Source organism: Petaurus breviceps, unplaced genomic scaffold (assembly GCF_028583685.1).
Source record: "Petaurus breviceps papuanus isolate PSGF00001 unplaced genomic scaffold, PetGlider_PUasm1.0 91041, whole genome shotgun sequence".
Taxonomy (NCBI): domain Eukaryota; kingdom Metazoa; phylum Chordata; class Mammalia; order Diprotodontia; family Petauridae; genus Petaurus; species Petaurus breviceps.
Window position 1 is genome coordinate 17801878 of NW_027187400.1, and position 25827 is coordinate 17827704.

At 46.6% G+C, this 25827-nt stretch overlaps 1 protein-coding gene across 3 annotated transcripts; it reads left to right on the plus strand.

Annotated features, from left to right (window-relative positions):
* Nucleotides 1-18358: 18358 nt before the first annotated feature.
* On the plus strand, nt 18359-24259 carry CPLANE2 (ciliogenesis and planar polarity effector complex subunit 2). Of its 3 annotated transcripts, XM_069078335.1 has the most exons (6): nt 18359-18522; nt 19030-19199; nt 20488-20640; nt 21054-21178; nt 21845-21981; nt 22606-24259. In XM_069078335.1, exons 2-6 carry the CDS (start codon nt 19088-19090, stop codon nt 22865-22867), a joined length of 789 nt encoding a protein of 262 aa, XP_068934436.1. In that variant the 5' UTR covers nt 18359-18522; nt 19030-19087; the 3' UTR covers nt 22868-24259. The 3 variants fall into 3 exon arrangements, with proteins under 3 accessions (XP_068934436.1, XP_068934437.1, XP_068934438.1); XM_069078336.1 differs by lacking the exon at nt 19030-19199 and having other exon boundaries at nt 18360-18522; XM_069078337.1 differs by lacking the exon at nt 18359-18522 and having other exon boundaries at nt 18787-19199.
* Nucleotides 24260-25827: the final 1568 nt, after the last annotated feature.

Sequence of the window (25827 nt, forward strand, 5' to 3'; positions counted from 1 at the left end):
AAATGAAACAGTCCCCTTATACATCTTAACATGTATATAGACAGATGTTAACAAAACAGATGCAGGGTTATCTGGTAAGGGAGGGTTGTAGCAATGTAGAATCAGGGAAAGCTTCTTGTAAAAAGCTCAGTTTTGAAGGAAACTGGGTCTTCTGAGAGGCGGAGGGGAGTAGGGAAGGATAGCTTTCAGGCATGGGGGATAGAGCATGGAGTGCCATGGGTGAGAAACAGAAAGGCCACTGTAAGTGGACTAGAGGGGAGTTCTGTGCAGCGACGCTGGAATGGAAGGTTGTGAAGGAATTGATATGCCAAACAGTATTTGATCCTAGAGGTAATAGGAAGCTAATGTAGTTTGCTGAGAAAGAAAATATTTGCGGACCTTTGCTTTAGGAAGATCACCTTTAGGGAGGGTGGATCTGACTCAAAGCAGGGATGCCAATGAGGAGATTTGCAGTAGTCCAAACCAGAGGGAGAGTGGCCTGAACCAAAATGGTGGCTGTGTAAGGGGAGAGCCAGCCAATAAATGCCATGAACCTGCCATGTGCCAGACACTGTGCTAACCACTAGGGATACAATAATGAATATATATAAAAGAAATCCCTGCCTTCAAGGAGCTTATAATCTAATGGAGACAGCACACCAAAGGAAGGGGGGGAAGATACCAGGTGAAGGCATGTGTGGCAGCAAGCACCCCGGCGTCCCCAGGGTTGATGCCACCACAGGTTCTTGGATCTGCTTTGTTAAAGGAAAGCAACTCAAAATGGGTTAACAAGCTTACTTTAATCAGTCAAATATGTATCATTTACCTAGTTTAGGGGAAAAAGGTCAGCACCCCGAACTTCAAAGTAGTTTCAACTTCAAAGGTATCAAGACAAAAACATCAAGTAGACAGATTTCCAAACTGTCCAACCATTACATCCATACCAAACAACATCTGGGGTTCAAAGCTGGGGGGCTCTGGACAACGACTAGCCCAGAGTTTCATCAAATCACAGAACACTTCTCAAAGTGAGCCCCAAAACAAAGCCTCACATCAGGGCTTATATAGCCTTCTCCTGGCTCAGAGAATGTAACAACCTTACTGACCCACTGGCCAATCAAAAAGCATCTACTGAAAAAAAAAATGAGTCTCCCACCCCAGGCTCCAGGTGCACTTTAGCCTAGGGGCAGGGAAGATCTTTAAAATTTACATTCACTAGGGATACAATAATGAATATATATAAAAGAAATTCCTGCCTTCAAGGGGCTTATAATCTGATGGAGACAGCACACCAAAGGAAGGGGAGGAAGATACCAGGCGAAGGCATGTGATGGAGAAAGTCCTAGAAGGCCAGAAGCAGTGTGTCTGCTGGTAAATAGGGGCATATCCAAGGACTGAGCCCAGGGACCCTTTTCTAAAAAACGTGCCAATGTCTTAAAATGTTGGTGGGAAGTATTGATTACAGCATTCCGAAATTAACGTGCAGTGTTTTACGCATTTCCCCCCTAAACACACACACTTTTTTTTTTCTATTTATATCCAGGCTAGTGTTTAGTTGTCATTTTAAGCACATAATATACACATAGCACTGAGCTGGGACCTAGGGGATTAATTAAGAATTAGAGCTCACAGACTAGGGGAGGGACCAGGCAGCCATATAAATAACTGTAGACATTGTTCCATAACCAGTACCCAAAGCACTTTGTCAGGGCCAAGAGGGACGGAAGATTGGGGCTCTTAAAGAAGGGAATGTTTGAGTTGGAACTCCAAAGGTAAGCAAGAGAAGGTCTATGCCAGGCATAGGTCAGGTGGGAGAGGAGAGCTAATACCTTGAACCTGTGCAAGAGGTCACTACAAGAAGCTCCAAATCTCTTGCCTTTTCTCATTTTGGTTAACTGTCAAAGCAATCTCAAAAGAGCTCACCAACATTCTAGCTGATAAACTCCTGGTTTTGCCACGCCCCAGCCACTATGGCTCTGGATGTCAGTGAGATGTGTAGAGATCACACACACACCCCATTTTACAGATGAGGAAACGAGGGCCTCGCTCAGGTCACACAGTGTCAGAGATTGAATTAGAGTCTATTCATGTGTGCGGAGCCTGCAGGCTTGAGGCCACATGTGGCTCACCAAGTCCTTGGGTTTGGCCTTTTAACTGAGTCCAAGTTTTACAGAACAAGTCCTTTTATTAAGGGTATTTGTTCTATGAAGATTGGATTCAGTCAAAGGGCCGCACTTGAGGACCCAGAGGGCCCCATGTAACCTCAAGGCCACAGGTTCCCCACCCCCTGGTTCTAGACTCCTAGCCTGGGATTCTTTCCCTGTCTGATGCTGTCTCTCCATTCTGGAAATAGCAGCTGGACAAAGATGAAGTCAACCTGTTAACGTCTTCATTTAAAATAAGGAGGTTGGATTTGATCCCTAAGCTTCATCCCAGCTCTAAAACTGGAGTAATAGCTGTATTTGTAATAATAGCAGTTCAGCTGGGGGTTGGGGGTGGGGGAAATTGGGGAGAAAGAGTGGGAGCTTAGGGGCAGCTGGGTGGCACAGTGGATAGAGCACCTGGGCCTGGAGTCAGGAAGATCTGAGTTCATACCCAGCCTTAGACACTAGCTGAGTCACCCTGGGTAAGTCACTTCAACTCTGCCTCAGTTTCCTCATTACTTCCAACAACCCCCAAGGTGTTGTGAGGATAAAATGAGATAATAATTGTAAAGCACTTAGCACAGTGGCTGGCACATAGCACTATATAACTATTATTGTTACTCCCAGGAGCAGTAGTTCCTCTATCCGTGGATTGGACTCTGAGAGATGGTCCACTCTCCTAATGGGGGAAGATTGCTTTGTGGTACCATTCCCCACACACCCCACCCTATCCCCTTTTGAATTTGCCCAGGGTGTAAGCATTCCTAGTTATGGCTCTGCTTCCCACCAAGGTTTAGATATTCAGAAGCCCCAGACTCAAGACTAGAAGGCATCCCTATCGAGAACCAATTGAGGCTACAGAATTGGCATCATTTAACAAATAACCTCCCTCCATCCCAGTAGACTCATCAAGACAGTGGAGTTGGGTCTGATAGTACTAGGAATTCAGTTCGAGGAACCTTAAACATCTACTATGTGCCAAGCACTGTTTTGTGCTAGAGATACAAAGATGAAAATAAAAACCATCCCTACCCTCAAGAAGTTTCTGTTTTCATGAAAAAACATCCAGAGAAGAAATAAGAAATATACAGAGCTTAAAGCAAACCAACCCAAAGCTGTGGTTTCATTTTCATCTTCATTTTTTGGTTGTAAAAGTGAGACTTCAGAGGTTGACTTACACAGAGACCTCTTAGCCTCCTAACTAGAACCCAAATCTTCTGACTCCGGCTCCAGGAGTTCTCCTTGAACATTCCAATCCAAGCTCTTCCTTCTCTAATGGTTTACATTTGGATTGTGGTCAAAATCTAGAGAAAACAGGGAAGTGAACAGTAAATTGGAGTCAAGAGGTCTGGGTTAGAGTCCCAGCCCCAACACTTAATAGCTTTGTGCCCTGGGCTAAGTCTTCTCTGGCACTTTAACCTGGTACTGTGATCCTAGATGGTTGCTGGGAAAGCCCTTCCTCAGATCTCTGTTTAGTCATTTTTCAGTCGTATCTGACTCTATGACCCCATTCGTGTTTTCTTGGCAGAGATATTGGAATGGTTTTCTATTCCCTTCTCCAGCTCATTTTACAGATGAAGAAAATGAGGCAAATAGGGTTAAATGAGTTGCCTAGGGTCATCCAGCTAGTGAATGTCTTCAGACCTGATTTGAACTCAGATTTGAACTTGCTATCGACCTATGATGAGCACAAGGACTTATGCTTCCTTTGGAGCTTACATCATACATTCCTCAAGTCCCAAGGCCACACAAATGGAATGATAATATCATAGCTTTAGAATGAGAAGAGGTCTTAGAGACCATCTCATCCAACTGCTTTATTTGCAGATGAAGACACTGGGGGCTAGAGAAGTAATATGACTTGTTCCAGGATACATGTAGGTGGTGTCTGAAAAGTCCTTTGGATTCCAAGACAAAGTCTTCTTGGTAAATACTATGACCTCCCAACCAAAGATTAGACTATCCTCAGGTCAGGTAGAATTCAGTCAGAGTTGTCTGCCCTTAAAGCTACAGCCTGCATATTAATTCCAAGATTCAAATAAAATTCAGGCCATTCTCTGTTGAAAAGTGAAAAAAAAAAAAAATTAGCTGATGAGACACTGTAAAACCAGCCATTTTGGAAACTAGCCAGTTTTTATTAAGGATCTATCCACTCCAAGAAGTGCAGTGGTGAGGGCAAGGCTTTAGAAGATGCCAGGACTGCTACACTTTCAAGGCTTTGTAAACTAGGGGCATATAAAGACATACTCAATGGCTATAGGAGTAATGGCTCTCTGAGCTCTCTGTAGGCACAGAAAGAAAACAGTTGTGGGAAGAAGGTTGCCCCTCTCAAGAGTGGAAAAAGCAAGTGCTAAGAGTTGGGAGAAAGTGAGTCTTGTTTGTTTAATCAAATCCTGGGGCTTCCCGTTCCCTACAATTGTGAGCTTTTTGGGGTGGGGCAGGAGCATGCTTCACAAGCAAAGACTTTGTTGAGCCAACATCAGCAAAACCTTGTTAAACATTTAATTTCTTCAGCACCAGAAAGAAAAAAAAAATTACATTGACAATCCTTGTCCTCTAGAATTTGCAATCAAAGACAATTGCTTGTGACTGGACCTACCGTGTTTTCCCGATAATAAGACACTGTCTTATTAATTTTTTTTGGACAGAAAAACACCAGAGGGCTTATTTTCAGGGGAGGGCTTATTTTAATGAACATTGACAGCAATTTTAATAAACAGGTAAATATGAACAAAAAAAATGTACCTTTATTCAATAATGAATTCAATAAAGAACAGGATGACGCGCTCACTGCTGCAGCTCTGATTGGATGCAGCTCGGAGCGCGGCATGCGTTTCATGGGGGGGGGGGATGGTGCATACAGAGGGTACCGTAATGTAGCATGTAGCGCAGGGGATCACCTTCACTACAGTAGCAATCTCAATAGGGCTTATTTTCGGGGGAGGGCTTATTTTAGAGGAATCTTACACAGTAAGGGGAGGGCTTATTTTCGGGATAGGTCTTATTATCGGGGAAACACGGTAGAGCCAGATACATAACAAAGAGAATCCTCACTGTCAGTTACTGGTTAACTATGAGTACGATTTTAGGAAGCTTTTTGGGCCTGTTTACTTGCATAAAAATATGAGAGTTGGACTAGATTATAGGATTATCTTTAAGATTTTTTTTCAGTTTTAAATCCTATATTCTATGTAAACCTATGAATAAAAACATTGAGAAAAAACCGCCAATTATAGCTGGGAAGGACAATTAGTAAATTTCTTAATTTTGTTTGTTTATGTCTCTAGTCCCAAAGCTAATTAGTAAGGGTTCTGCCCTGATTACATATATCAGATAATGCAAGCATTTTTGCATTTTACAATCTCATTGAATTTCATACCAGTCCCCCAAGCTCAGTCAAGGCTCTTCTCTGCTAATATGTACAAGACAGACTTATTTTAATAATTACCCTCTAGAATGCATTGGAAAAAAAAAAAGGATATTGAGTATAAATGTCCTAGAAGGAGACAAACATTTATTAAACATTTACTGTGTTTACTGTTTACCCAGCATTTTTGGAATAAGTAAAAAGAAAGAAAATTCCCTGTCCTCAAGGAGCTTACATCCTGATGATGTAAAATACCACAGAAAAGGGAGCAGAAAAAATGGAAAGGAGTGAAGGTATCCACAGGACATGGTTTTGAAGTCCAGAAATTCAGTAACAGAACAGGAAGGGGGATAAAGGCTGACCAGTCTGGACTTCCTAACAAAATGGAGGCCCTGAGAGGGGTTCAAACATAGGAGAAGGAGACAGACCTGGTAGAGGGATATTATGGGGTGGTAAGGTCACTGGGGCAGCTAGGTAATAGAAAGTCAGGCCTAATCTGGCCTTAGACACTTAAGAGCTGTGTGATCCTGGGCATATCACTTAATTTTCCCTCAGTTTACTCATCTGTAAAATGAGCTGGAGAAGGAAATAGCAAATCACTCCAGTATCTCTGCCAAGAAAACCCCAAATGGGGTCATGAAGAGTCAGACCCAACTGAAACAGCTGAACAATAACAGAAAGACCACAGGGATAGTTGGGTATTCCAAGGCAAGGAGACCCAAGATACTGCGGTAAATTCTAGGGTGAGACAGTTACCAAGGCAGAGTTTTAGAGTTCAGAAAATAAGAGAGAGAGCCAGGAGGGAATGAAGACTGATCAGCCTGGGTCTCTCCACAAAATGGCGGCTCTAGGGAACTCACCAGTGGAAGATGGGGGAAGCCTGGGAGTTAGAAGGACCTGATTCAAATCCTGAATCTGCCACTCCATAACTGTGGGTTAGAGAGAAGCATACCAGATTTGAGGTCAAAGAACCTGGTTTTTAATCCTAATTCTTTCTACTTGCTGTGAAATGTGGTTAGAAGAGATGACCTTACTCTCATCACTCACTTAGACCTCAGTTTCCTCATCTATAAAATGGGAATGTGGCCAGAGTTCTTAACCTGGGGTTGAACTTAAAATTAAAAAAAAAACAAAACTCTTTTCAACTAGTTGGTTTCTTTTGTAATCCTATGCAGTTCATTTTGTGCATTTAAGAACCATAGGCTTCACCACACTACCAAAGGGGAACTCCATGACACAAAGGTTAAGAGCCCCTGCTCTGTGGTGTTGGGTAAACCCCTTCACCACCCCCTAGCAAGTCTACCAAATGGAGAATGATGGGACCTGCTCAGACTTGTTCATAGGGTGGTTGTGAGGAATCAAAAGTGACTTCGCTGAAGCCCTTTGTAAAACTGTGGATTGGTATACAAAGGTCAAGTCCTGTTAGTGACTGCCAGTGGAATTCATTATAGATGTTCCCAGTAAGAGCGGGTCCCCTGAACACCAGATCTGTCCATCCTCCCACTGTCTTCATCTCCATCCAGTTACCCAGATGACTGGTGCAACCCAGGCAGCTTTGGAATGTAGAATCCAAGCTGTCATTTTGCTGTAGGAACGTCTCACATTCTTTTCATCTATCCATAAACATTGTTACAAGCATTGTGCTGAGCACTCGGAATATAAAAAAAGAGCAGAAAGACAGTTCCTGCCTTCAAGAAGCTTAGAGTCTAATGGGGAGGAAACATGCAGGCAAGTCTGTATGCAAAGCAAAAAATGTTCAGAATAAGTAGGACATAATTAGCAGAGGGAAGGCCCGAGAATTACATGGAAGTCTTCCTTTACAGAATCTAAAGGATCTCAGGGGCCATCTAATCCACCCATACCTTAACAGCAATCTCCTCCGTGAGATAATTGGCAAAGGATCGATCTAGTCTTTGTTGCAAAATGACAACTTGCCGGTGAATGGACTCCTACTCCGTGGCACCCTGTCCTTCCTTTAGGCAGCTCGAATTGTTATGGTTTTTTCTCACATCAAGTCTAAACTTACAATTTCTACCCATCCTGCTGTCTGGCCTATATAACTCCTTATAGCGACCCTACAAATGCTTGAAGACAGCTCTCAGCCTCCCCACACCTTCTCTGGCCCAAGCATCCCCAGTCCCTTTAATTCATCTTCATATCAGTCGGTCAGTCAACAAGCATTTATTAAATGTCTACTACTGAGGCACTGTGCTAAGCGGGAGATGGTTATGTGGCCCGATTGCTCTCTTCTGGACTCTTTAGTTTATCAGCTTTCTTCCTAAAATGTGGTGCCTAGAACTGACCACATACCCCATGTATATGACTCCATATAAAATTAGATCAGCACAGTGCTGGCTTCTTGTTCCTTTTTAGTGAAATGTAGTGACACTGGCCTTCTGGCCATTCCTCCAATAAGATACTCCAGGCATTTCCTCTGGCCATTCCCTATATCCCTCATCTTCCTCTCCTGGCATCCCAGCCCAAATCCCCCTCCTCCCGGAAGTCTGTCCTGCTCTCCCTTCATTTTAGTGCCCACCCTCTGTGGATTATTTCCAATCAATCCTGTGATAAAATAAGAGTTTTGTTCCGAGTTGTTTGCAATTTTGCATACTCATGAGACTGTGAGCTCCTGGAGAGAAGGGCTTGGTTTTTGTCTTTGTATCCCCCCGCCCCCGCCACCCCCCACCCCCCCTCCCCCCTGTACTCAGTAGAATTCCTAGCTGGAATCCCTACAGTTGGAATGTAGTAGGCACTTAGAATTTATGGACAACCTGAGGTATCTTTAGCACATTGAATTTGGGGCCCACTAAACCCCCTAAATCCCTTTCTTTAGCTATTCCTCCCCCCATCTTATCTTTGTGAAGGTGACTTTTAGAAATCCAAATGTAAAACTTTTCTCATCTACTAAATTTGCTGTTATTTGATTTGGCACAAACACTCAAGGATCTTTGGATCCTAAATCATCTGTTCTGATAGCTAGCTTTCCTAATTTTGTGGCACCTGCAAATTTAAGCTCAACAGTTACGCCTTTAAATCATTAATGAAAACATGCATCTGCCTGCACCCCTTACCTTCTGTGAGGGACCTCAGAAATCTAGTCCAATCCCCTAATTTTATAGATTATGAAATTGTGACCCAGAAACATTTTGTTCAAAGTGATTTGCTCAAGGTCACACAGTACATCTGGTGCTTTTCCTGGTGCTGGCAATGTAGGAAGCTGTCTCTCCTCCCTGCCCCACCCTCCCTTACACACACACAGACACACCCCTAGTTCTGCCCCAGAAACCCAAACCAGCCTCATTTGTTTTTAGGATTTGATGACTTGGGCTCTTAAGAAAGGAAGGGGAGGGGGCTGTATTTGGGCAGCTCATTGGGGTCTCTGACATCACATCAACATGTATGACTGGGACCAAGGACTGAGGTTGGACTTAGGTTTCTTCAGACATGAGAAAGCAGGGATTGACCCTCTACCTGGTGCCAGGAAAGACAAGGAGAGGAAGACAGAACCAAAGTCAAACTTCCCATCTGCTGAGCAGCTTATACTTGATTTTTGATGCAGAAAAGGAACAAAAAAAAAATATTCAGATGATGCTTCAAGCTCTGATGGGAAAAGCCCATAGCTAGAAAAAGCATCAGGGGCCAGGCTGGTGAAGTTCCCAAAGTAGCCACATGGGGGCACCCCAGGAATTGTTTTAAACTCCAGTCCTAGCTGAGATTCAATTAAAAAAAAATAATCCTTTCCTCATGGTAACGGTGTGTACCAGTGTGATTATTCCCATTCAGAAGAGGTGGCAACTGAGGCTTAGCCTAAGGTCACAGCCAGTCAGTGTCTGAGACTGGACTGGACCTGGCATATCTGGGCTCCAAGCCCAGTACTGTCCATAGCACCACCCTCCATCACGGTTGGAGGCCAAGCAAGGCACATAGTGTCAGAGGGAGGGATCATCCAGTCCAAACCCCTCATTTCAAAGATTTAGTCAATGAGGATAAAAGATAAAAATGAATCAGCTCCCTGTCCTCAAAGAGCTTACATTTTATCAGAAGGAGAAACTGAGGACCAGAGAAGAGAAGCCCATCATCAGAACCAGGACCAGAACCCAGATCTCTTTGAGCCCCAGTGGTCATTATACCATGGCATCTCCTAGTAAAGAAATCCCTTTGCATCCATGAGAGGCTTTATAGCTGGCAAGGGAATCTCCCAGACATTGTCTCCCTGGATTCTCTTGTGAAGCAGTCAGGGACTAGGATTATTTCCATTTTCTTGAAAAGGAAGTTCAGGCTCCCATAGGTAAAGAGATTGACCCAAGATTAGCTCCAGGACTCAAACCTGAAACTTCTGAATCCCTCCCTTTTTTCCTTTTTGAAGAATAATTAATCAGGGAGTAGAGAGAGCAGGTTTTATTTCCTGGCTGATGGCAACCTCGGGCTTGGGAAAATTCCTTTGCACTTGGGCAGTTTCTGGCCCAGGGTGCCTGTTCAGTGGTGCCTGTGGAGCCTTCTTTAGTAAATGCCAAGTGCCTTGGCCAAGCCTGTAACTCTTCCAGGGCTGGGAACCCATCTGTTTCCTAGCATTCCCATGCTTTGAAAAAAGAGATGTTTTGGCTTAAGCCAGGGATGTCCCAGATTCCAGGGACACAGCCTAGACTGTCACAAGACCATCTAATTCAACTCCCCCATTTTTCAGAAGAGAAAGATGACGTCCAGAGTCATGGAAAGAATTGTCTAGGGTCACATGGGTAGTAAGGGGCATAGTAGGATGTGAACCTAGATCTTCTGGCTCTAAAATGAACAGTAATAAATGATGCAGAGATCAGGGAGAAAGCAGAAGGGCCGGGTAAAGCTTTATAGAGAAGCAGCCTTTGATCTGCGCCCCCCCCCCCCCCCCCCCCCCCCCCCCCCCCCCCCCCCCCCCCCCGCTCATCTTCCCCCTCCCCCCAACCTCAGGAAAGACTTTATACCATTCCAGGGAATCCTGGTAGAGATGGGAGTCCTTGGTCATGCCCAGAGCCTTCCCAACTCCACAGAGGAATTCTTTGCTTCCAAGCTTGTACCTCTCTCCCTTTCCTGAGTTTCCCAGAGACCACATTGAGGGCAAGAGACATCACTTCTCCTCTGGCCCCCTCTGGCCACTGAGTCACAACATCTCAGTTGGAGAGAGCCTCAGAGATCTTCATGTTTGACAACAGAGTGTATCCATGATCTCCTAAGTGTGCGAATCCCCCCACTGCACCATGGGCACCGTTCCCAAGTCCTTGATAATCCAGGAGGCTGGATGCTCCCCAAAGGGGCGCACCCCATACCAAGTCCTGAGAGAAGATGGAGCAAGAATGCAGCATGGGGTAGTAGAAAGAAGGCTGGAATTGACCTGAGGTCAAGCTTTTAGACACTTACTAGCATTTATATAGCATCATAAGGTTAGTAAAGCATTTTATGTAGGCAGTCAGGGGGCACCTTAGCGCATAGAACACTAGGCCTGGACTCAGGAAGACTCATCTTCATGAGGTCAAATCCAACCTCAGACATTTACAAGCTGGGTGACCTTAGGCAACTCACATAACCCTATTTGCCTCAGTTTCCTCATCTGTAAAATGAGCTAGAGAAGGAAATGGCAAACCACTCTGGTACCTTTGCCAAGAAAACTCCAAACAGGGTCACGACAGAAAAACAACTGAAGATTGGTAAACACAAGGTTGGTAAAGCACTTTACAAACATCCCATTTAATCCTCGCAATAAGCCCGGGAGACAGGGGCTATTATTATCTCCATCTGACAAATGGGAAAGCTGAGGCCGCACAGCTCATAAGTGTCTGAGGCAGGATTCGAACTCGTCTTCTGACTGTGATTTCAAACCTCTGTTGGCCATGCCACTTGGCTTCCTTAGCTACCTACTTGATTTGCTCACAAGTCTCTTAACCTTTCCAGGCACAGTTCAGGGATGTCCCTAATGAGGCTGACTTCATCTGAGCCAGGTGACAGTGGGATGGGAGGTGAGGGTGGGGGAAGCACTCTGGTATCCCCTGAGTTATTCACTTTAATAAATGTTCATTAGGTGCCTACTATGGGCCTAGACATTATAAAAAGATAGATTTGAAATGCACCCCAATTGCATTTATAATCTTTTTTTTTTATATTTTTTTTGGAGGAGAGAAGGCAAGACAGTTGAGGTTAAGTGACTTGCCCAAGGTCACACAGTTAAGTGTTAAGAATCTGAAGCTGGATTTGAACTCAGATCCTCCTGATTTCAAGATCAGAGCTCTATCCACTGCTCCACTCAGCTGCCCCTAGTGTTTATAATCTGCCCAGCAGAGTGCCTGCCATAGATTGGGCACTTAATAAAGGACTGATTGATTGTTTGGAGAGAAATGACCCTGGTCCAAGGATAGACTGAGCTAAGTGCCCAGGAGAGGCTCAGGCAGATGAAGTGCTATGGAAAATTGGAGTCAACGAGAGACAAAATAAATAGTCTGTTTTTTGCTTTTTAATTAGGGAGTGGGGGAAGATGCTTGAAATATAGTTATTTGCATGTTGTCTTCCCCCATTAGAGTGTAAGCCTCCTGAGGTCAGAAATCAGGCTGCACTTTTTTAGCAATCCTTAGCACTTAGCACAGTGCCTGATACATAACGAAAGCCAGAAAGGGCTCATATTGAGTGCCAGCATAGCAGCGCCGTGCCAGGAAATGGCATTGCTTCCATCTGAATTGTCTTAGGAAGATTCTGAAGATCACCTGGCAGGATAAGGCACCAGACACTGAGGTCCTTGCTTGAACTAAGCAACCAAGCATCCAAACTCTGCTTCAGAGAGCACAACTCTGATGGAATGCAAAATGTATACTTTCCAAAAAGCCTGCTTTATGGGGAACTCACACAGGGCAAGCATTCAAGGTCTCTTTTATGCACTGTGGAATTGATTATGTGACATGGGAGACACTGGCACAGGATTGCCGGGCATAGCATGCCCACAGCAGAGAAGGTGCTGACCTGAGGCAGCTCAAAAGAAACACGAGCTGTGCAAATTTAGAGAACCCACCCCAAATATTCACATGGACTATTTGTGCCCGATCCATGGAAGAGCCTTCCAAGTTTGTATCAGTCTCATCGGCCACAGTCGGACACACTGTAACTTGACTCTAACATAGTGATGTCGTTTTGGTCTTTTTTGAGGATGAAGGACAATGGCCAACCATATTACAATTGATTTCGTAGGCCATAGGGAGCTACAGAAAGCTTTTAAGAGGAGGAGTGACCTGGTCAGACCTTACCTTCCCTACCTTTGGAAGATAACTCAAACAGAAATTTGGAGGGTGACTTTCAGAAGGCCTAGACTGGAAGCAGAAAGACCAGTTAGGACGTAGATACAATATTCTAGGTGAAAAGAGGTGAGGATTGAAAACAAGGGTGGTGATGGCAGAAGTGAAGGGGTGGAAACACCATTGTGGTGGTAGAAACAATAGGACTTGGCAGCTATTTAGTTGGGGGTGGAGGGAGAAGGTAAAGGTGAGTCTGAGGTTATGTACCTGGGTGGGGTCGTTAATCAGAGGGAAGAAGTTGGGGGAGGAGAGAGGCAGGGTGAGGAAGGAAATTATTTAGTTGTGAACATATTGGGTGTGAGGAGCTGAGAAGATGTCCAGCAGGCAGGTTAGGAATAGGGGCAGATTGCAGAGTCCTCTGCAGACAGCTGGTAACTAAAGCCATGTGAGTGCCTGAGGTCACCAAGGGGAGGGGGCCGGTATAGAGGAGGAGGCCAAGGTCAGAGCCTTGGAGGACAGCAAGCATCGACAGACAAGAGTTTAAGAGTCTCCTATAAGCTGGGCACTGGGCTAAGCTCCTGGAATTCAGAGACTAAAGGGAAGATTGTTCCTGCCCTCAAAGAGCTTGCTTTCTAATGGGGAGATGACATGAATATAAAAACACATATTTGGAATGTATATAAGATGAATCCTGGGTAATTTTGGGAAGGAGGGTGCAAGCAGCTGGAGGGTGGGGATCACCTCAAGTAACCTCAAGTCAACAAGCATTTATTAAATGACTATTAAACAGCTGAGGCAGCGAGGTGGAGCCCTGGATAGGGTTCTGGCTTGATGTCAGGAAGTTCAAATCCAGCCTAGACTCTCACTAGCTGTGTGACCCTGGGCAAGTCATTTCCCCCGTTTGCCTCAGTTTCTTCATCTGTAAAATGAGCTGGAGAAGGAAATGGCAAACCACTTCAGAACCTCTGTCAAGAAAACCCCAAAAGGGATCATGAAGAGTCAGACGTGACTGAACAACAACAAAAATTAGAACGCCATCACCAGCATTTAGCAAGGTATGCCTGGCACCTTAAAAGAAAGAGAAAAACAGCCCTGCCCTCAAGGAGCTCACAGTCTAATGGGGGAGACAACATACAAACAACCACACGCAAAGCTTTGTGCAAGAGACAGACAGGACAAGTGGGAAAAATCCGCACAGATGAGGCCCTAGAATGAAGGCAGATCAACGTGACTAATGTGGAGCTGTATTTAATATCAATGAACAAATATATCAGATTGTGTTTTGTCTTGGGGAGGGGAAGGGGAGGGAGGAGCAAAATCTGGAGCTTGAAATCTTGTAACAGTGAATGCTGAAAACTAAAACTAAATAAATAATAAATGAACTAAAAAAATAAAAGAACAAAGGCGGATTCGGAAAGGTTCCTTGAAGAAGATGGAACTTTAGCTGTAACTGGAAGGAAGTCAGAGAAGCCAGGAGGTGGAGATCAGGAGGAAGAGAGTTCCATGCAGGGAGGACAGCCAGAGATGAGCCAGGAGGCCAGGGTCCTGGGAGGAAGGTGTGAGAGGAAAGACAGGATGGGGCTATGTCATGAAGGGCTTGGAATGCCAGACAAAACACTTTGTATTTGCTCCTGGAGGTTATGGAGAGTTTATAGAGTAGTGGGTGTCATGACTGGATCCAAGCTTTAGCAAAATCATTTTAGTGGCTGAAAGGAGGATGGATTGGAGCAGGGTGAGACTTGAGGCCGGCACACCCACCAGCAGGCTGTTGTTGCGTGTTGTTTGTCCTTTGTCTCGGAGAGGACCAGTGACATCAGGAGGGTGATGTCTTGATTTGCAAGCGATTTGGGTTTAAGTGAGGCAGGGCTGTGCAGTATCACCTACAGGCTATTGCAATAATCAAGGCACGAGGTGATGAGGGCCAGCACTCGAGTGGGGGCAGCGTCGGAGAAGAGGACGTGTATTTGAGAGATGGTGTAAGGGTGAGATGGGCAGGTCTTGTCAACAACATGGATACGGAGGGGTGAGAGATAGAGAGGAGTACAGGATGATTCCTAGGTTGGGAGACTGGGTCCTTGGAAGGATGGTGGTTCCCTCAACAGTAATAGGGAAGCCAGGAAAGGATTCGTGTAGAAGTTGGCATTTGAACTATCTTAAATCCAGGGATCCCAAAAGGCAGAGATGAGGGGAGAAAGGTATTCTTGATATAGGGAATGGCTAGTCCGGGAGATGGAGGTATAGTATGGTATAAGCATAGGTCAGGTTAAGTGGGATCATAGTAGAATATAAGAAAACTGGAAAGGTGGGAAGGGGACAGAGTTTTAAATGCTAAACAGGGGACTTTATATTTGATCCTAGAGGTAATAGGGAGCCATTCTCATTGGGAGTTAGAGTGATGAGGTCAGTTCAATGCTTTAGGAAAATCACCCTGGTAGCTGAGCAGGAAAGCCAGTTAGAGGCTATTACAACAGCCCAGCTAAGAGATGATGAAGGTCTGAACTAGAGAGATATGAAAATAATGAGGACAAGATCTGACAAGAAATCAGTGAAGAAATCTGAGGCAGTTGGGAGGGTGGCAGGGCTCTTGACAGTACCAGGGAAGGTTTGGGGGTGAAAGATGATCATGGATTATGTTTTGGACGTATTTAGTTTGAGATGCCTACATGACATCTAGCTTGAGCAGGGTATGAAGGAAGAGGAGGGAGCCCATTGTGCCACATTGTGAAGCAGCCATGGAGGATGCCTTAAAAAATACCAGTGGATTTGGCAATGAGATCATGAGAGACCTCGGCTAAGGCTGTTTCTGTAGAGTGGTGGAGATAGAAGTCAGATTGCAAGGTGTTCGGGTAAGTGGGTAGTGTAGAGGGGACAGGGAGTGTGGATTAAGGCAGTGAGCAGAGAAGAAGCAGAATTGTAGTCTAAGGGGTACTAGGGGAAAGCATCCATCCATCCATCCATCCGTCCATCCATCCATCCATCCATCCATCCATCCATCCATCCATCCATCCAATTCCTTCCTTCATTTATTGATTAGCTAGTGAAGACCTGAACATGTTTGCAGGTTCAAGGTAAGTATTCCCAGGGGAGAAGACACTGGAGATACATGTGAGATGGAATAATTTATGAAGCAGGTTCAAATGGATGGGAGGGGAAAGAAAAGAATGTAGCTGGGCCAAGGAGAAGGGCCACCCTGAGATCAGAGCGAAGGAGAGGATGGGTGAGGACAGCAAGAGGATTAGAGGCTGTAGAAATGGGGAGATGAGAGAATTAAGAAAATTCAAGATCAGGTCATCTGATGACAGAGAAGAGGCTGAGGGTAGCTTTGGGGGCTTGAGAACTGCTGACTTAGGAGACTACATAAGAAATGAGTGAAAAAAATTCAATAGCATAGATAGGTAGTTAATCGGGTCAGCCCAATTTCTTTATTTTCTCCAGGAGTGCTCGGCACCTGGGGAGTCTATAGATGGGAGATGAGAAAAACTGAGAAAGGGTAGAAGTTTTAGGGTGAATCAAATAGGGCTTTTAACCAGGGGATGACATTTTTTGGGTACTGACAGTGTTGCCCCAAGTAAACTTTCTCCATCTCAGGGCTCCTCCCCACCTGGCCCCATCCTTGATGAGTTCGCCTTCTGGAAGGGCCTCTGGGGGCTGAGATAAATCCAAAATATTGGGGGGTGGGAACAGGGAAGTATGGATAGACAGGGAGTTCTTGGACAGTGGTTGAGGGAAAGGGCTAGAATTCTGGGACTGGGCTGAAAATGGAGTGGGGTTGCCTTAGGAGGAGATGCATTGCTCATCACTGGAGGTCTTCAGTAGAGGTTGGGCGACTGCTTGTCAGGGATATGATAGAATTTAGTGAAGGGTTGGACAACAAGTTGCTTAGAGGTCCTGACTAGCCCGTAGATTCTGATACTCTGACCTGATGCTTCCTTTAGCTAGCCCCTCTGGAAGGGAGTGGCCACAGAGGGCTCAGAGATGAAAAAAGAGGCCTAAAATCCTAGAAAAAAGGTCATTAATCATGAGCTTCTTATTGCAAAAATAAGACTTCAATTGACAAAAGTAGGACAAACCGTCAGACTGTATAGATAGGACCTAAATAACATCCCTTAGTAGAAGTGATGAATATATTTAAAGGATTAAATCTGGTAGATAGAGAGCCTGAAGAGCCGTGGACGGAGGTTCACGATATTGTACAGGAGGCAACAACAAAAACGTGCCAAAGAAAAGAAGAGCAAGAAAGCAAAACGGCTTCTGGTGAGGCTTTGCAAACAACTGAGGAAAGAAGGGAAGTGAAAGGGAAAAAAGAAAGGGGAAAAAGAAATGCCCAACTGAATGCAGAATGGAAGGAATAGTAGGGAAAGATAAGAAGGTTCTCTTAAATGATCAATGCAAAGAAATAAAATAAAACAATAGCATGGGAAAGACTAGAGATCTCTCCGAGGAAATGAGATATCAAGAAAAAGTCTCATGCAAAAATGGGCATGATCAAAGAGAAAAGTGTTTAGGTACTCAATAGAAGCTGAAAGACTAAGAAGATGTGGCAAGAATGTATAGAGGAACTTTAAAGAAAGCTCTTAACATCACCGATAACCATGATGGTGTGGTTACTGATCTAAAGCTATGGTAAATCTGGACAGCATACTAAAGCAGAGACATTACTTTTCAGACAAAAGTCAAAGCTCTGCATTTTCCAGAAGCAATGTATGAGTAGGAGATTTGGAAAGACTGAGAAAAGCCTAGTGCTGCAGAATCTAGATTTCGAATTGTGGCGCTGGAGAAGACTTTGGAGAGTCCCTTTCACAGCAAGCAGGTCAAATCAGTCAGTTAAAGAAATTAATTCAGGTTGTTCCCTCGAAGGTCAAATGCTGAAGCTGAAGATTAAATACTTTGTTCACATAATGGAAAAGACCCTGATGTTGGGAATGATTGAAGGCAAAAGGAGGGGACAGCAGAAGATGCTATACATGGGTAGGGTCATGCAATGAACATGAGTTTGGACGGACTTTGGGAGATAGGGGAGGATGGGGGGGGGACGGGATGTGGTCCATAGGGCTATGAAGAGTTGGACATGTATGAACAACAACAGTTATTTAAAAAGAGAAAGCACAAATTCACGACCCCTAGGTTAAGAATCTTTGAGCTGATGATCTCTTAGGGTTGCATTTCATTGCAAGGTGGAAAAGATTAATCCGGGAAGTCTCCCTGGAGGAGGCAAGTTTTCTTTTAAACAGTGTAATAGGTGCGGGGGGGGGGGGGGTGTAGAATATGTAGCAGAAGAAATTCCAAGTGTGTGTTCATTGGCTGGAATGGCGCAGCCGCAGTTGCTAGAGCTGAGGGTTCTCATTCACGTGGCGATGATGCTAAGATTGGCTTGCCTCTTTAAGAGCCTCGCTCCTCTACATCAGCCACCCAGACCACCAAGGCTTCTACTTCCGCCCGGTCTGCGTCTGACTTCATTACGCACCAGTAGCTCCTCCCCAGGACCTGGTTCCCACGGCCTGGGAAGGAGAGTATCTATGCGCAAGCGCACCAGTGCCCTTGTTGCCATGGAGAGAACGCCTGTAGCTCTGAGAAGTGGGTGGGGTGGGGAATGTATGTACTTCCCCCCTCCTCCCCGCCTATTTGGTCTCCATAGCAACAGTAAAGCTTCGGGTAGCTCGAGCTCGTCAAGTTCTACTCAGACTTTGGGGGCCGGATCCTGGGGCGGGGCTACACGTGCGCAGTGAGGTCGTATTTATCCCGCGTGGAAGCGTAGGGCCCCTGGTTGTCTAGCTGATGAGAGGCGGTGAGAAGGGGCTCTTAAGGGGGCCGACGCAGAACTGGTGGAGGAGGGTGCGCGGATAACTGCCGTCTTTGGTCCATAAAGAGAGAAGCGGCAGTGAGAGGATTTAGGGGTTCTGTCAGTATCCCCCTGGTTCAGAGGAGGGAGAGGGGCTTATCAATATCCCCCTGGGGCAAAGGAAGGAGGGGGTCTTGTCAATATCCCCCTGGGGCAGTGAGAGGAAGGCTGGTGGTGGCTTGTAACTGCCCTTCTGGGGCTTTGGATGAAGAGGGTGGATATTTAAAGATCCCCCTGGAAGCAATAAAATAGCAAGGAGACCTTGTGTCTTCCCCTTTCTCTCCCCCCTCCCCCCTCCCCATGCCTCCCACAGTCAGCGAGAGAATGGGGGGTTGTGTAATTGTGTCTTGAGGGCAATAAGAGAGCCCGGTCAGGTAGCTTTGCTCCTTTGTCCGACAGGGAAGGCATTCTTAGAGAGTTGGCTCTCATTAGGTCTTCCCACCAATATCACAGGCCAGTTGTATTTCAGCCCCCTTAGTCCCTTGGGGGAGTGGACTGTCTGGGTCGGGTCATGGCCCGGCTTCCGGCCCCGGGCTCTGTGATTGTCCCTGATTGGCACGAGAGCGCAGAGGGCAAAGAACACCTGTCATCCATCCTTCGGAAGAACCGGCGGAGGGTGTTTGGTGAGTGGGGAGTCAAGCTCTTGTCCTCTGCCAGCAGAGGCAGGGAGAGGCTCCCACGGCTTTCACTGAGAGCCACATCCCATCCCTACCACGAAGTGTGGGACCAAACCTCTCTGGGCCTCAGGTTGTTCCGCAGAAAAAAGGAAGGGGCTGGATTAGATGCTCCAAGGTTCGATCCAGCTCTGGCTTTCAACGACTCCTCTCTGGGCTGTTGGCTCCCCAAAAGAAAGGGATCCGGTATTTTAGCTTGTTATCTTTCATCCTTTCCTTCCATTTTCCATCCCTGACAGTTATAAATAAAGCCTTAGGGGATGGCCTGAGCAACAGGACCCTCAGCAGATGTAAGAAATGAAAGATGCTTAAGGATATTGGAGCCAAGAGGAACCTTGGAACACAACTCTGTAACCCTAATTCTGAGCTGAGAGGATTGTTAGTTTGCAGAAGGTTGAAGGTGAGGGGAGTCTTAGAACATAGGATGTCAGAGCTGGAAGGGGCCTTGGAGTCTAGAATGTCAGATCTGGAAGAGATCTTAGAATATAGAGTGTCAGAGCCAGCAAAGACCTTAGGGTATAGAATGTCAGAGCTGGAGGGATCTTAGAGCACAGAATGTCAGGGCTGGAAAGAGTCTTAGAATACAAGATGTCAGAGCTAGGAGGGGCATTGGAATAGAAAATGTCAGAGCTAGAAAAGGCCTTAGAAATAGTCTAGTCTAACGCCCATATTTAACAGATGGGGAAACTGAGTTTCAGAGAAGAAAAATGACTTGTCAGAATCACACCACAAATCAGTAACAATTCCAGAAAAGATGGTGTCTGTCCCCTGAAGTTTTTCTTTCTTTTTTTTTTTTTTGGAAGGCAGTTGGGGTTGTGACTTGCCCAAGGTCACAAGGCTAGTTTTTGTGTTAAGTGTATGAGGCCGGATTTGAACTTAGGTCCTCCTGACTCCAGGGCCAGTGCTCTATTCACTGCGCCACCTAACTGCCCCTCCTGAGGTTTTTCTTAAGTTCTGGTTTTGGAAGGGGCTTCACAGACCATCTAGTTCAAACACTCTCATGTTTACAAGGAGTATGTCTTACTCATCTGGTACAGGGCTCTTCTTCTAGGAGAATTAAACTGTATGTTGAATTCATTCATACATTCTACACATGTGGTATAGTTGAGAGCCCTCAGCTAAATGTTAGGAGTACTGGGTCCTGTTTCCTTCAATGTGGCTAAATTCTTGTCCAAATTACTTTCCCTCTCTGGACCTGAGAAACGGAGAGGTCAGACTGGATTACTTATTACTCTAGGGCTGCTTGAGAGGCCGGTTCTGCCTCCCCAGGTGGCTGCTGACACTGCAAGCTACAAGATCTTTGTTTCTGGGAAGAGTGGGGTGGGGAAGACAGCTCTGGTGGCCAAGTTGGCGGGCCTGGAGGTTCCTGTGATCCACCATGAAACCGTAGGTAAGTGGTAATGGGTTGGGAGGCCTTGGGTCTGGAATAAGGGGACTGACCACCTCTGTTGTTATTTAAAAACTCACCTCCGCTAGAAAATCTCTGATTGTCTCGGGGTCCCTCGGTCTATTTCCTTAGATTCATATATTTGTGAATCCTCTATTTCTTTATATTCATTGGTGTTTTATTGTAATTATTGCTAAGTATGTTTTATTTTTCTGCCCTGTGACTGATGTTCAAACTAGATAATTCCAGAGGACAGGACTCTGTCCCTCCCTCTAAGACTAGGGGCTCCCCAGGGCAGGTACTCTTGTCTGTAAACTGCCTCAGTCTCTAGGCCATCTCTTCTTCCCAAGCTTTTTGGAGAACTGGGACCAGGTAAGGACAGAGGAATGGAAGTAATGAGAAACTCCTTTCCCTAGGCATCCAGACAACAGTGGTGTACTGGCCAGCCAAACTGCAGGTCAGCCATCGAGTGGTCATCTTCCGATTTGAGTTCTGGGACTGTGGAGAGGCGGCACTCAAGAAATTTGATCACATTCTGCCTGTGAGTGAAGGCGCAAGAGAGGGTTAAGAATGCTTGTGTTTTGTCTCCCCCCTTCCCCTCCCGCAACTGTGTTACACTGTAGGCCTTTTGAGGACCAAGACAGCTGTACTATATCCAAACTTTACATCTCTCCCAGTGATTAGCACAGTGCTTTTTGCCCCACTGTAGGTGCATGACATATAGAATGCATAGATGAGTGTTCCCCAGGATGGGACTGAAGGATGTTCTGGAAAGGTGGGAATTGGATGGGGTGCAGATGAAAACTCTTGGTTCTTATTCCTGACTCCCAAGGATCTTGTCCTGCCTCTTGGGGAAGGGACTCTGCACTGGGCAGGGTATCCTGACTATTCTGGGAAGTCCTGAATCATAGCTAGAGAAGTCCTAGTAGGCACAATGGCTGTTGGGTGGGCTATGTGGAGGTTGTCCCCAGAGTTAGAGGCTGCAAACTCCCTCTTCTGAGAGACAGTGTGGTATAATGGATAGAATGCTGAACTTGGAGTCAGAAAGACCTGGGACTCAAAAGTCCCACCCCTGACACTTACTAGCTTGTGACCCCTGCGCAAATCACTTGACCTCATTGACCTCAGTTTCCTTGTCTATAAGGACTTTCATTTTATGACCTATAGGGTCTTTTCCAGCTCTAAAACCTATGCTCCCATGATTTAGGCCTGCAAGGAGAAAACAGATGCCTTTCTTTTCCTCTTCTCTTTCACTGACCGTTCTTCCTTTGAAGACCTCCCAGCTCAGCTTTCTCGGGTTGCCGGAGATGCCCCCAACACTGTCAAGATGGTCATCGGCTCTAAGTATCCTTGTGGCATTTCCATTCAGGGTCCTGGGACCCTGGCAGAAGGGTGCCTGTCTCTGAGTGTGCCCCATTGCCCAGAGGACTGGGCTGTTCTTTCTGTAGGTATTTGTTTTCCTGCTCTAGCAAGCTCTGTACTCTTGGGTCACATTGAAGATGGCCTGGGACTTGGAGCAGTCTGTAAGAGGGTGAGAGTCAGTGTATCTCAGTGGGTAGAGAGTTGCCCTCAGGGTTAGGAAGACCTAGTTTCAGGTCTTGCTCAGGTAATGGCTGACTCAGTGAACCCTGAGGTTCCTTCTGTTTTTGAGGCCCTAGTTCTTCAAGGGGACGTCAGCCAAGATCTCAGAGAAGGCAGCATCCTGGTGCTGTACCTTTTCCAGGTTAAAAAGCAGGTGAACATAGGTGAGGCTGAATAGGGGCCTTGTGGGATGAGGTATGGGGCTCTTGGATCTGGGAGCTGCTCATTCTGGGGAGGTTGGGACAGAGTCAGTCTGACTGGCCTGCGTCCCTCCCAGAGGGAGGTGAAGGAGGCAGAGAAGGTCTGAAGGCAAGTGTTCACATCGTCCAGAAGGGGCCGGGGAGTAGCAGGGGACGCTGTGCTTTCCTTGACCTCTTTTTTCACCAGGTTTGATCAGTACATGCACACTGATGTTCCTGAGCGTGACCTCACGGCCTTCCGCCAGGCTTGGGAGCTGCCCCTGCTGCGTGTGAAGAGTGTTCCTGGGCGCCGACTGGCTGATGGGCGCACCCTAGATGGGCGGGCTGGGCTGGCAGACGTGGCACATATCCTCAATGGTCTGGGGGAGCATCTGTGGTACCAGGACCAGGTGGCAGCTGGGCTGGTCCCTGGCCCCCAGGATAGCTCTCCAGAGGGAGAGCAGGGCTGAGGAGGGAGTCTGACCTGAGGTGGCTCCTGGAATTAGGATTTAGCTTGGAGTTGGCATCCCTGCCAGGGGGAAGCCAACTTCTATCTAGTGGAATGGAAAGAATGCAGCAGGGGAGAGGATCTGGGTTTCTGTCCCAGCTGTGGCTCTTCCTAGGGTGACCTTGAGCAAGTCACTTCACTTTGATTCCTATCCTTATTTTTCTTTTACAGTGGGGAAGGCAGGGCAATTGGGGTTTAAGTTAAGTGACTTGCCCAAGGTCACATGGCTAGTAAGTGTTACGTGTCTGGGGCTGGATTTGAACTCAGGTCCTCCTGATTCCAGGGCTGGTGCTCTATTCACTGTGCCACCTAGCTGCCCCAACCTTAGTTTTCTAATCTGTAAAATAGAAATGTACTTATACTACCTCCCTCACAAGGATGTTGTGAAGAATGCACTTTGCAGGCTTTAAATCACAATAGAAATATGGAGTTATGATAATACGTGCTTTGACTGGACTATTCATGACTGTCTGTCTGTGGGGTGATGGAAGGGGGTGTGAGTTTGGAGCTGGAGACCTGCTTTTGAATTCTAGCTCTATCACTTACCATCTCTGGGACTCATTTTCCTGGTCTGTAAGGTAGCCAAGATGATCTCCAGGTTCATTTCTGGCCCATGGTCTTCCCTGGGGCTGAGGAGGTGGGAAGGGGCTGCAGTGCTCCCAGAACATCTTCCTTCCCTCATTTCCATTGTCAGATCCTCTCCCCTTCCCAGCTCTGAGCCAGCATAGAGGAGAAGGGGGCAGAGCCAGAGAGGACCAGGGCAGCTGGACCCTCAGACAACAAGCCAACCTCCGACATCTTAGCGGGTGGCTCCTCAGGGATGTCAGAGCTCCATGGAGATATATAGTATCAGACTAGCCCTGAGAGAACTAGGGTCTGGGTTCAGAAAAAAGAACCTGGATTTGGAGTCCATACTCTGCCATGGAGTCCCTGCATGACACCAGACTCCACCCACCCAGGTAGCCTCTCTTCCTTCCTCTCTGGCTCTTGTCCCGTCCCTCCTGGGTGAGGCATTTTATGGAGAGAAGGCGATCCGAGGGGAGTAGGGAGGGGAGACCACCTAGGAGGGGGTTGGACCACATGGCCTCCAGATTTCCTTCTTATCCTAAGATTCTGTTTCCCTTAAGTCTCCAGGCTCCCAGTAGGTACTTTTTCCTTTTAGGACTCAGAGGGACCCAGGTTCTGAAGCCACTGAGACCAGAAATTCCAGCAGCATTTCTGGCTGAGTGTCACTCAGTCCACAAGTATTATGACAGGGGCTGGAACTTGTTTTACATATGAATATCTATCTATATATTATATATGTATAAAATATACAAATTTGATAACTAAATAGAATTGGTTTCCTTTGTAATTCTCTGTGGTTTTGTGCATTTAAAACATCCCCCCAAAGGGGTCCATGACAAAAGTAGGGTTCAGAACCCCGGATTTAGAGGCCAGGGGGGAGGAGGGTCATAGGACCCCTTGGGGTGTTGGACAGGAGCCCCGTGCTTCCACCCTCTCTTGTTCTTGAAAAGTAACTGGTCCCGCAGGCCTGGCCAGCAACTCCCTGGCCCTACCAGGGGATGGTGGAGGGATCTCACACTGGTGTAGTTGAGTGCCTGTATCTCCCCCTAGCAGTTCGGAGATGTCTCCTCTCTTCCTCTCCCCCAGTTCTCATTTTGCTTTCAGTGTTTAATAGACCTCCCCACCAGGGGCAGTCAAGCTAATGCTGCAAACTTGGGAGGGAGGGGCCCAGGACAACCCACATTTCTGTCCCGTAATTTTCCTAATAACTGAGCAAATGCAAGTGGCAGAACCACTGAACTTGAAGGGGAGGCAGCTGCTTTGGAGGAAGCAGCTCTGGAGCTGTAGTTGGGATCCTGACTTTGAAGGTTCTCGCGCTGGTGACAGGGTCCTGCCCCTCCCTGAGCCTCAATTTCTTTTCCTGTAAAATGGGATGCTAATGCTTAGACTGGAGACTTCCTAGGATGGCCCATCCTGTGGGCCAAGTGCTTTGTAAACCTTAAAGCATAGTTGGGGTGTGAGTGCATGTGGGGAAAGGCCCTTGGTTTGGAGTCCAAGACTCTGGGTTGACCTGGGGGAGCACAGCCTCGCTGGGTGGACTCAACTCTCTCCATATTCTCCTCCACCACTAAATCGATGCCCCTGAAATAGGGACACTAGTAGAGATAAAGCCTTTGACCCCCTGCCTTGGAAGAGTGGGGAGGACCCACGGCCCTGGGGATGAGGGAAGCCATTTCTCAGTGTCCCAGAGCCAGGATGGAGAATCCTCATCTTGGGCCCTTGGGGCTTCCTCTGCAGTTCCAAACCCACAGTAACCGTGTAAGCCAGGGTCTGTGGCCTGACAGGTCCTCTCAGGTGCCCAGGCTCCTTTGCTGCTCACCTCCAGCTAGGAGGAGGGGTCTGGTCTGATCAGGGATGCCTAGTGAAGGATACCACCCTTTTTCTCAGATGTTCTATGGGAGGAGGTGATGCATCCCTCCTTCCAGCTGAGACATTGGAGCAGGAGAGATAAGGCACGTGCCCTTCAGGAGTCTGAAGCCCCAGCCAGTTGGGGGACCCAAGTACAGGTTGTGTCTTCCTCTCAGGCTTTGCCTCCTCTGCTAGCTCAACATTCCCTGCAAGTCTCTTCAAAACCATATGTGAAGTAGTGGAAGTCAGAGCAGGAGGAGCCTTTAGAACATAGAATGTGAGAGCTGGAAGGGCCTGTAGAGCTAGGAGCCCCTCTAGAACTCAGCTAATTGTAGAATTTAGAGTTGGGAAGGACTTTGTTGTTTCAATAGCGTTTGACTCTCCGTGACCCCATTTTGGGGTTTTCTTGGCAGAGATACTGGAGCAGTTTGCCATTTTCTTCTCCATCTCATTTTACAGATGAGGAAACTGAGGCAAGCAGGATGAAGTGACTTGTCCAAGGTCACA